The sequence below is a fragment of the Dermacentor albipictus genome, chromosome 1 (genome assembly GCF_038994185.2).
Source record: "Dermacentor albipictus isolate Rhodes 1998 colony chromosome 1, USDA_Dalb.pri_finalv2, whole genome shotgun sequence".
Lineage (NCBI taxonomy): Eukaryota > Metazoa > Arthropoda > Arachnida > Ixodida > Ixodidae > Dermacentor > Dermacentor albipictus.
In genome coordinates, this window is record NC_091821.1 from 251,312,411 (window position 1) to 251,324,466 (window position 12,056).

At 47.5% G+C, this 12,056-nt stretch overlaps 1 protein-coding gene across 2 annotated transcripts in view; it reads left to right on the forward strand.

Annotated features, from left to right (window-relative positions):
• Positions 1-12,056, forward strand: part of LOC135900934 (mediator of RNA polymerase II transcription subunit 28-like) — a 33,306-nt gene that overhangs the window by 355 nt on the left and 20,895 nt on the right. For both annotated transcript variants that reach the window (XM_065430550.2, XM_065430542.2), the window contains exon 2: positions 52-145. In XM_065430550.2, the coding sequence (XP_065286622.1) occupies positions 98-145 (48 nt within the window). In that variant the 5' untranslated portion in view covers positions 52-97. The remainder of the gene's footprint in view (positions 1-51; positions 146-12,056) is intronic.

Genomic DNA, 12,056 nt, shown 5'->3' on the forward strand with positions numbered 1-12,056 from the left:
ACTGCCAGTGAATCGAATGCAGCCGTAGAATACTAAATCACAACTTTGCAGAATTTCAATCGCCAGGTGCTCGTGAGGTGCCGGCGCCAGCCCAGAGATGGCTTCGTCCAACCACATCGTGGATGATTTTGAGAACTCTTTTCAGGTACGGTCTTCATAAAGTAACTGCATTTATTCACTGCTCGAACCCTTGGCGACAGGTTTGAGTTGTTGCTAGCTGATGTTGAATGCATTTGTCTGCTCTGGGGACGGGAAAAAAGTTCAGACTTGCTTGCACTTCAGACGAAGGCAAGAACAATAACACGCATCGTATTACATCATGGGAAATATAACTGGTCGAGTCATTCAAGAACGGTGAAAGAACGACCTGTGAGAGGCAGCGAGGTTAGGTCACCGACGATAGGAATTAGTTAAAAATTAAATTATGGGGCTTTACATGCCATAACCACAATGTGATTATGAGGCACGCCGTAGTGGGGGACTCCGGAAATTTGGACCACCTGGGGTTCTTTAACGTGCACCTAAATCTAGGTACATGGGTGTTTTCGCATTTCGCCCCCCATCGAAATGCGGCCGCTGGGGCCGGGATGCGATCCCGCGACCTCATGCTTAGCAGCCCAACACCATAGCCACTAAGCAACCACAGCGGGTAGAGGAATTGGTTCTGAGCAACCTGAACAGCAGGGCAAGCTGCACGGGAAAGAAACAAAGCATAGCAATCTGACTGGATGCAATATACATGACGCTAATAACAAACCGAGTCTAGCTAAGAATCGTAAACACCTGACACTTGGCAACAAAGTACAGGAAGAAAGAATATAGAACCGATGTTAAACCCTGCAGAATTGAGTAATTTTGACAATGCAGGCCATAAAATGGAAGATTCAAGCATGGGCAGAACAAAATCAGATATTGGGAGAAGAACAAAAAGGTTTTAGCAAAGGTTGGCTCATAAATGATAGCCTATTCATAATTGCTCAGTCCATAGAAATAGCTAGTAGAAAGAACAGACATTCATACTTTGCATTAGTGACTATTAACGGTGCATGTGACAGTGTAAGCACTGAAAGTTTTTGGAAGGTTCTTTGGGATAAAGATTTGGGGAAAGATAACCTAATGCTACTAAAAGAAATGTGCAAACAAAGTACGGATATTATGGGAAGGGCTAACTATTGGGGAGACAGTCAACATTCAGAAAGGTTTGTGACAGTCTTGTCCGTTGTTGCCTCTGCTCTTGGTGATGTACAGTGCTCAGCAGATGATACGCGATACCCAGAATGCATGGCGGCTGGCACTTTTTATGCCACCGTTGAGTACTGGATAATAGCAGGGGGCCTAAATGCAGTCACATTGCATCATAAAGACGCTACTTTCATTTTGGGTGATAATGCACAAGCTAGGTTTTCACTAGCGCCGGCAGCCATGTGCTCCGAGTATCACATTTCAATTGCGTCATGTACATGATAGGCATGGGATGTAGGGTAGTGTCAGGTAAGTTAGGTCATAATCTCTCATATAAACAAGACCGAATAGGGTGGACAATATAGTGAGGTGGAGCTTTGTCTTCCATGTTTAGTGTATACAAATGACATTGTTTACTTTGGAGATTGTTGCACACTTCGCAGATTGTTGCCAGCACACAAGCCAGTGATGTGAGACAAGTGTGTTCAGCCTGCCAGCCTGTCTGTTTGAATTGTAGTCAATCTCGGTTTCTCATCACTGTCATCGAGTGAGGCTGGTGGTTTTCTGCAAACAAGTATCTCGGTTATTTATTTATTTATTTATTTATTTAGTCATACTGTTAACCCTCTCTTGAGGGTCATTACAGGGGGGGACAGTAATCGAATTGCATATGGAACATACATTTGAAGAGTATTTGTAGGAGAATATTTGTAACACATAGAACATTTGTAGAAAATACACAGTTGCATACGAGGAATAAATAGTAAGCTATATAGTTTGAGCAAAATACGCATCAAGGACAACCTCAAAATCACTCGCAGTATTTTTTGTACCACATCATTTGGTAGTTCATTCCACAATTTAATAACGTCAGGAAAGAGAAAAAAAGCGGAATAGGTCTGTTGGGGCTAGAGTATTGGTTGTACGAATTTACTGTGTGTTGTTTGAGGGAACCTTTTATGAAAGGGCGTTCAATAACCATCCTTGTTTATTTTCACCTCTGTGTGTAGTATCTGAAAAAGCAGTTTCAGATGCTGCTTCTGCCTTCTTGATTCCAGTGGTTCCAGGTTACATACTTTTAACATTTCGGTTACGATGTCACATTGCCGATATTTGGAGCAGATAATGCGAACTGACATTCTCTGAATTTGTTTTAGTTTATTTTTATTTTTTTAAGACCTTTTGATGGGGGCTCCAGAAAGCACTAGTGTATCCTAGGCTCGGACGGATATATGTCTTGTATGCAATCAGCTTGACTTCTTTCGTTGCTTGGCACAATTTCCTTCACAGGAAGCACAACTTCTGATATGTTGATTGATAAATATTTTTAACATGGGGATGCCAGTTAAATTTATCTGTTATGGTTATACCCAAGTATTTCAAACTAAATACCTTTACCAGTTTGTTATCAGCAGTGTTATATGTGAATGAAAACACGTCCTTCTTTTTTCTTGTGTGTGTGTAAGCGTTTTTTTTTTTCAATTAATTTCTCTACCCCATTTGTGACACCATAAGCTTAAGGCTTGAAGACTGTGGTTGATCTTAAGTTCATCTTCTCTGCATGATGCCGGGCAATAAATTAGACAATCATCTGCAAGGAGGAGGAAATAACTTTAATGTGTCCTGAGGAACCCCTCCCCACCCATTCTTGGTTTAGTGGGCGGCAGGGGTCGCGGGCCGCACCCACGTTGGGACGGGAAGCCCGTGAGCCTCCGCCCTTTCGTGAGCCCTCTGGACGGCCCGGAGCTGGGTCTGGTGGTCGTCGCTTTACAGGGCGTCCACCCAGTCTTCTTCTTTAGTGAACACGGTGCCGCTTAACGCGGAGCATTGCCAAAGCATGTGCGCTAGCGAGCAGTAAGATTCGCCACAATCCGGACATTGCGGCTCTACTTCTGGTGAATAACGGCTCAGTCTGCCTCTCGAGGGGAACGACCCTGATCATCTGCAAAAAGCTTAATTTTTACAGGTGGTTAGACAACTGCTGAAATAACATCAATGTACAGAAGAAATAGTAGTGGTCATAATACAGATCCTTGTGGCACACTCGAATAGACCTCTCGACTTCCCGACTTAGTATCTGCTACTATGACTGCTTGTCGGCAATCATTCAGGTACGCTGCGATCCACTCGAGAAGATCCGCACCAAGAGCAACATTGTGAAGCTTGACAAGCAGTTTACGGTGTGAAACTTTGTCACAGGCCTTCGCGAAATCTATGCATATAACATCGACTTGCACACAGGCATCTATAGTGACACAGCATTCATGAATGGATTCAATCAACCGTGTTATAGTTGAAAGGCCACTGCGGAATCCATGCTGAAAGGGACATAAGTCATTTTGTTACAAAGCTTACTGAATATTTTTTGCCACTATATGTTCAAACATTTTACAACACTCCAACGTGAGAGACACAAGCCTATAATTGTTCAACATTGTTCTATTGCTGCCTTTAAAAATTGGGACAACAATTGCTCTGTTTTGTGAAAAGCACGCAGAGAAAAATGTCTCCATCCTCTTGGTGCTTCATTCTACAAAATGCCTGCGAATTCCTTCATACATGGTCCAAAAAACTACTGCGCTCATATGCAGACGCTGTGGAGCACAGTTATTGATAGTTGTAAAAGTTCCCAAAAAGGGCTGCAACAAACGAACAAAATACAGGCAACATTTATTTAGCTTCCTTGAAATACCAGTGGAAGTGTGTAAACCATGTACATTTTAACACTTGTGACTGCGGGAAAATCGGTAGTTTTTGGGTGGTCTAGGAAATAATTTTTTTCCCGTCATAAACTATGCTTGATGTTAAAGTGTATAGTATGAAATTGTAGAGGAAATAATTATTTTGCCAGCGGTATTAATTTCAAACAACGTATTGACAATAGTATGAAAAATTATTAAAGCAAGAAAGTTGAAACAAAAACGAAAAATATTGATAAAAAACATCAATGCTTCTTTGCACTAAATGAACATTAAAAAAAACGAGATATACATTTTGAACACAAGGGCCATATGCAATAAACCTGCAAATATATGCCCTGTACGTACAAAATTTCTTTAGCTACATAGGAAAACATTAGCCCTAGTGAACCTCGTGCGCCCTTACAAACCAACGTGTGGCATTCCGCAGCACGATGCGAATGTCCACTCGCGGTCGTCTTCGTGCACAGAACTTCACTTTCTGCGCGGCCGCCGGCCATTAATTCTGTCGTTCGGTCCCACCCAAACGACGTTGACACCCTGCAGATAAGAACTGTGACCTTCAGAATACGCCGGATATACAGGGTCTTGAATATGTTGCAGCGCATGTTTGAAAAAAGATTTTGTGCTCACCACTGCAGTGTTCTTGCTCAAATTTTGCAGGACGATTGAATTTTGGCGTCGACTTGTTTAGTATAAAACTTGGTACAGTTAATTCCCTGGATTTTAAGAAAAGATTGCAAATTTGTCTGCGCTTATTTGGATGTGGGCTGCTGTGGTGACGGCGCAAGCGTAAACTTGTTTCGCCATCTGCCATCAACTGCAAAGTAGCATTTCAGGGAGGGCTGCCGTGTGTTGCCCGCTTCTGGAATAGGTGACTGCCCTCCCTGAAACGCTGCTTTCTGCAGATGACGGCAGGCTGTGACACAAGTTTATGCTTGCGCCGTTGCAGCAGCAGCTCGCCATCCCCGTAATCCCTCATACTACGCAGTCGAGGCGCTTCCGACAGATGGCGACTCTAAGTCCTCGCCGCCATTACTCTTGGACAACTTTCTGTGGCTATGAAGGGAAAGCTACGGAGGCAAAGGGCGCACAAGTGAGAGCGCTTCTAAAAAAAGTCCTACGTTTTCAATCATGTTAGTTTAAGCCGGGGAAGAGAAAACATAAACACCGTATTAGCAACAGTTAAATAAGACAAAATGCACCATTTAATGTGAAAGCTTAATTATTTTGTGCCTTTTTTCTTCCGTGCCTAGGCAAACGCGAAACTGTTGCACGTGGAAGTTGTGCCGATTCAGCATCTGTTCCGAGCAGCTGAAATCACTGTGAAATGATGGTGGACTAGTTGGTGTGGTAACATGATGTGCAGAAGCTTCGCCTTCGTAGCTTTCACTTAATAGCCACAGAGTTGTCCGCGAGTATAATATTGTTACATAGGATGACGCAGACGAAAAGCTATGTACAAATATATTTACAAGGAAAATACGCTGCGCTAGGCCAAGAGGCAACAGCCCGCGCTAGCATCTAATCGTCGTCGTCGTCTTCACGCTGCTGGCCTTTCGTGATCGCACATATTGTGCCGTAGCACTACCCCCGGCTGCAAAAGCGCCGTCCCGGAGCGACTGAAGATCGGACTCGGAAGCAGTGTAGTAGGCCTTGAGCCTACTGACGTGTACGACATCACTAGATGCTACAGGAGAGGACGAGGTTGAGCCCACAGGAGCAATTTCGTACGTCACAGGTGTCACCTGGCGCAGCACGCGGTAGGGCCCTGTGTATCGCGAAAGAAGTTTCTCTGAAAGTCCGACGTGACGAGAGGGCGACCACAGGAGCACGAGCGCACCAGGTGAAAACTGTACGTCACGATGGCGGGCGTTGTACTGACACTGCTGAGTGGTCTGTGAGGCCGTAAGTCGAGCACGGGCAAGCTGGCGTGCATGGTCGGCGAGGGCGATGGCGTCGCGCGCATACTCGCTTGTTGAGACCGCAGCAGGAGGAAGTGCCGTGTCTAGGGGCAAGGTAGGTTCGCGACCGTACAGGAGATAAAAGGGAGAAAATCCGGCGGTGTCGTGCCGGGAAGAATTGTACGCAAATGTTACGTAAGGAAGGGCAATGTCCCAGTCGTGGTGGTCCTTGGAAACGTACTTGGCCAGCATATCGGTAAGAGTACGGTTTAACCGCTCTGTCAGGCCATTGGTTTGAGGATGGTATGAAGTAGTCAGTTTGTGTTGAATGGAGCAGGAACGCACAATGTCAGCGATAACTTTCGAGAGAAAGTTTCGACCACGGTCAGTAAGCAGCCGTCACGGGGCGCCATGAATCAAGATAATGTCACGCAAGAGAAAGTCCGCGACGTCAGTGGCGCAGCTGGTAGGGAGAGCCCGAGTGATAGCGTATCGGGTGGCGTAATCAGTCGCGACGGCTACCCATTTGTTCCCAGAGGATGACGTGGGAAAGGGACCGAGCAGGTCTAACCCAACATGAAAGAACGGTTCCACAGGGACGGTGATCGGCTGGAGATGACCGGCAGGTAGCACCTGAGGTGTCTTCCGACGCTGGCAGGGATAACAGGCAGCAACATAGCGTCGAACGGAGCGAGCGAGACCAGGCCAATAGAAGCGCCGGTGGACGCGGTCGTACGTGCGGGTTACCCCAAGATGTCCTGCAGTGGGTGCGTCATGCATCTCAAAGAGCATAGCCTGTCGTAGATGTTTTGGCACGACAAGAAGAAGATCAGGGCCATCAGGGAGAAAGCTCCTTCGGTACAGGATGCCGCCCTGGAGGACATATCGGCGAACGGATGCGTCGGTAGGTGTAGAGCGCAGACGCTCGATGAGTACTCGCAGCGATAGGTCTCGGTACTGCTCATCGGCGATGTTAGCGAAGGCAGACACAGAGAAAATGCCGTCGGCGGTACTACTGTCGGCGTCGTCAGGCTCGTCTACCGGGTAGCGAGACAGGCAGTCAGCGTCCTTGTGTAGTCGGCCAGATTTGTAGGTGACAGAGAACGAATATTCTTGGAGGCGTAAGGCCCAGCGACCAAGTCTTCCTGAAGGGTCTTTCAATGAGCATAACCATCAAAGCGCGTGATGGTCTGTGACAACGGAAAAGGATCGGCCATATAAGTATGGGCGGAATTTCGCAACCGCCCAAACTAGGGCCAGACACTCACGCTCAGTGATGGAATAGTTGCGCTCCGCGGGTGAGAGGAGCCTGCTGGCGTAAGCGATAACACGGTCGTGGCCACGCTGGCGTTGTGCTAGTACTGCTCCAATTCCGTGACCGCTGGCATCAGTACGGACTTCGGTAGGCGCAGAAGGATCGAAATGGGCCAGAACGGGAGGCGTTGTGAGAATGTCGATTAGATGAGAGAATGCAGAGGCCTCGTTATCGCCCCACTGGAAAGGAGAGTCTTTTTTCAAAAGGACGGTTAGTGGTCGTGCTATGGCGGCGAAATTCCTCACGAAACGGCGGAAGTACGAACAAAGGCCGATGAAGCTGCGCACATCCTTGACACACGTCGGAACAGGGAAGTGCGTAACAGCATGGATCTTGCCTGGGTCCGGTTGCACTCCGTTCGCGTCAACGAGATGTCCAAGGACGGTAATCTGGCGACGGCCGAATTGGCACTTCGATGCGTTGAGTTGCAGACCGGCTCGCCGAAAAACGTCCAGGACTGCTGAGAGGCGCGCGAGGTGCGTAGCGAACGTTGGGGAGAATACGATAACGTCGTCTAAGTAGCACAAGCACGTGGACCATTTGAAACCGTGAAGAAGGGAGTCCATCATGCGTTCAAAAGTGGCAGGAGCGTTACATAGGCCGAACGGCATCACCTTGAATTGATAAAGACCGTCGGGTGTCACAAAGGCAGTCTTCTCGCGGTCGAGATCGTCCACGGCAATCTGCCAATAGCCGGAGCGAAGGTCAATAGAGGAGAAATAGCGAGCACCGTAGAGGCAGTCAAGGGCGTCATCAATCCGAGGTAGGGGGTACACGTCCTTTTTGGTAACCCTATTAAGGTGCCGATAATCCACGCAAAAGCGCCATGAGCCATCCTTCTTTTTTACCAGCACAACCGGTGACGCCCAAGGACTACATGACGGTTCAATAATGTTCTTGGCAAGCATTTTGCGAACTTCTGCGTGAATAACTTGACGCTCAGCTGGTGACACTCGATACGGGCGGCGATGAATAGGAGGGGCATCGCCGGTATTAATGCGATGTTTGACAGCTGTAGTTTGCGCTAAAGGACGATCGTTAAAGTAAAAAATATCGTGGTAGGAAAACAGAACGCGGTAGAGTTCACGAGCGTGCTCGGAGGGCAAGTCGGGCGCAATCATTTTCCGTAAGTCAGCGATGGAACAATTTGTCGACTGCGATGGTAGAGAAGTATCGGATGAAGTGTCGTCTACTGCAATGGATGCTACTGAGTGATCCTCGAACGAACAAAGCTGGGCCAAAGACATCCCACGTGGCAGCACTTGTGTCGTCAAGCCAAAGTTGACCACTGGCAGGCAGACGCAATTCGCCGTAATAGATAAAACTGTATGGGGTACTGTGATCCCGTGTGTAAGGAGGACGTCTTGCATAGGAGCCGCGATGTAGTGACCGTCGGGGACTGGTGGGGATGACACTAGGTCAACGTAGGTCAGTGCCGAAGGTGGCAAGCGAACGAAGTCGGCGGAACTGAGGCGACTGGGGTGTGGTTCAGTAGGGTCCAGAACAGGCAGGTCAAGGCGGAGAGTACTGGCGGAACAATCGATGAGAGCAGAATGTGCGGAGAGGAAGTCTAAGCCGAGGATTATGTCGTGGGGACAGTGGGCGATGACTGTGAATAGCACGATTGTTGAGCTATCGGCGAAGGAGACGCGGGCGGTACACATACCAATTACGGGGGCTGTTCCGCCATCGGCGACACGGACAACAGGCGTCGTGGCGGGCGTGATAATTTTCTTGAGCCGGTTACGAAGGGCAGCGCTCATTACGGACAAATGCGCCCCAGTGTCTATGAGAGCAGACACGGAAACACCGTCGACGTGCACGTCAAGAAGGTTCAGATGAGTGGGCAAAGTCAGTAGAGGATTTGGCGGCGTAGGGAGCAATGCAGCGTCACCTCGAGGCGCTGCATCGTCTAGTTTTCCGGCTGGGAGCGGCGCCCGAAGGGAGTCGGCGAATAGGAGCGACGGGGCTGGGGAGAGCGAGATTGTCGTCGTTGGGGCGAAGGCGAACGAGAATAGGGGCGGTTCGTTGCAGGAGAATCAGTGGCGGCATTATCGGAGCGCGCGGCATAGGGACGAGAAGGGCCACCTGAGGGGTGAGAGTAGGCAGTATAAGTAGACCGGATCGGGGAACTCCAGCGACTACGACAGTGCCGAGAAATGTGCCCGATTCGATGGCAGTGGAAACAAATAGGCTTGTCGTCAGCAGTGCGCCACTCAGATGGGTTGCGGAAACGTGGTGGGTAAGAAGATGCGGGACGGGGCGAAATCGAAGAAGCCGGGCGGGTATCAGGGCGATGGACCGGGCGGGTAGCAGGGCGATGGGCCGAGCAGATGGTGTGAAGACCCATGTTTTCAAACTCCTGGCGGACAACTGCCTGGATCAGTGAGACGGTGACTGCAAATGTGTTGGTGGGACTGGAGTCGAAGGCAGCCGGATAGGCGGCCTCGATCTCACGCCGGACGATCCTGGTAACATCGGCAGAGTTGTTGGGACGAGGAGCGTCGGCACAGGAAGATGTCGCTGGGGTGTTGGGCAGACGGACAAACTGCTGGTCAATACGTCGGCTTTTGGCGAGTTCCAGGCGGCGGCACTCTTTTATAACAGCATCCACCGTGGCGACGTTGTTGCAAACGAGCAAGTTGAAGGCGTCATCGGCAATGCCTTTGAGGATGTGGGAAACCTTGTCGGCTGACGTGTTCATAGAGGCTGATCCAGTCATCGACGTCTTCCCCATCGTGGCCCGAGAATACGCCAGGATCACGGGTAGCGGGGAGAGTGATGTAGGTCGTCGAAGGGGCAGCAGGTGTCGGAGCCGGCGGAGTCGGGTTGTCGTCGCCGGGAGCCATGACGGAAGGCTCGACGTACCGGCCACTGCGAAGCTCCGTGACGAGGTACAGGGAATGTCCACCTCCACCAGATATGTTACGTAGGATGACGCAGACGAAAAGCTATGTACAAATATATTTACAAGGAAAATACGCTGCGCTAGGCCAAGAGGCAACAGCCCGCGCTAGCATCTAATCGTCGTCGTCGTCTTCACGCTGCTGGCCTTTCGTGATCGCACATATTGTGCCGTAGCAATATTGAGTCCACTCGTTACAAAGGTTTCATTAGGCACAAATAGTTGTGGGGAAATTTGAATTTGTAACCATCGATAAGATGCTATCGACAGAAACGGGTGCGGTTATGAAATTGTTAATGGGATCGTAAAGAAGAAACTGTAAGAGCTAGGAAAGCCTAAGTCAGGAAACCATCAAAATGGATGAACATAGTGCAGTTATTAACTTTATTGTGGTCTATTTGGTCGCACTTGGACTTGAGAGCTTGAGTTATCATCTGTTCAGTGCTTCAAGCACATTGTTGCCATCTGCATCTTTTTGATAGGTCTCGTACCTTGGCAGATTGTCTTTAATCTTTAGTGGAGTTGCTTTGATTTTTCATGAATAAAAAGCACCTTTTTCTGGAAGCCACTGTTGAGGGCACTGATCACAAGAGCATGACATGAGTTTGTGCAAGTTGATAATCCATGCTGTTGTAAACATTAAGGCGAACAAGGCGTGGACAAAGAAATACACATAGACAGTGCTTTATGTGGCTATAGTGTCATCTATATGTATTCCTTATTTGTGCCATGCCTTTCCAGCTTTTTGGCGCACACACACAGACCGCAATAACAATATATGAATTACCATTGTTGTCAAACGACTATCACCATTTTTGCGACAAGTAATAACATGCCTTTCGCTTTTTCATGCATGGGCGATGATAACTAGCTTGAAAATGGGATGATGTCATGCCATGGATGGTTGGGTCATTGCTGTAATGGGCGATGCCACTGGTTATACACCATGTTTGCATAGTAAACTGCATATTTCTCTTACACTCATACATCAACAGTTCATAGCAAATGCAGCATAAGTTGTGGGAACCATTACAAACCAAAGACTTGTCAAGTAAGAACATGAAACATTCAATTGTATGGGCTCTGCTACAACTGGGAGTATGACAACACTATTGCACTGTACCTGCGTATGTCTGTGTGCGCCTTTAGGTATATTATTGATCATGGTCGCATATAACACACGAGTTCTGTAACACAGCATTTATTTGGGATAAAATATGGGAGCTGAAGCGGCTTGCTTAAAGGCAACTCTGGCTATTTTTTGATGGCCGCTGATCATAATAAAATTTAAAATATATGTTCTCTTTTGCACTCTGATTATCTGTGCCAAACAATTATAGTAGTGTAGGATCTGACGTCGTCAACTCATCGTGACTTCACACGAGGCAGCTACCCGTTTCGGATTCGGTATCTCGTTTATTGGTTGTTTAAAATTATTAATTTCTAAGCAAACTGAATCAGCCTACCGATGACAGGACTGTCAATGCCATTTGAAAATGACTATATCCTAATCTGGTAAAAAAGATGCTGGAGTTGCCCTTTTAAAGAGGTGTAGGGGTCTGATTAACCTCTCTTCCGTCCAGGCCAATCCTCAGCACAAGAGACCACTTGCCAACTGACTTATACCTCAAGACTTCATCCTGAAATTAAACTAAGCGCTCCCTGACAATGCCTCTTCATTGCCTTCAGAAGCCTCATGTCTCCTCCCTTTATAAATAATATTCACAGTGTGGAGTATAACTTAAACTAGGAACATTTGTTTTCCACTTAGTCAAATACCAGACTTTGAAACTATATTTCAAGTTCATCCAGGTCCTTGGACAGCATTTAAAAGGAGCTTTTATACACACAACATAGTTGCATTTTACATTCTACATTATGCATATACATCAGGTCTCACAACTTCGAACAACGCTATTTCTGGAAGGTAATTCACAAGGAATTGAGCATAACAAGCATTTCTTTCTGCCAGTGTCACCTAATAGTTTAGGGACAACAATTTTTGTGAACTCATTCAGGACCAGTAAACCTCATAGATTCACAGTATAACT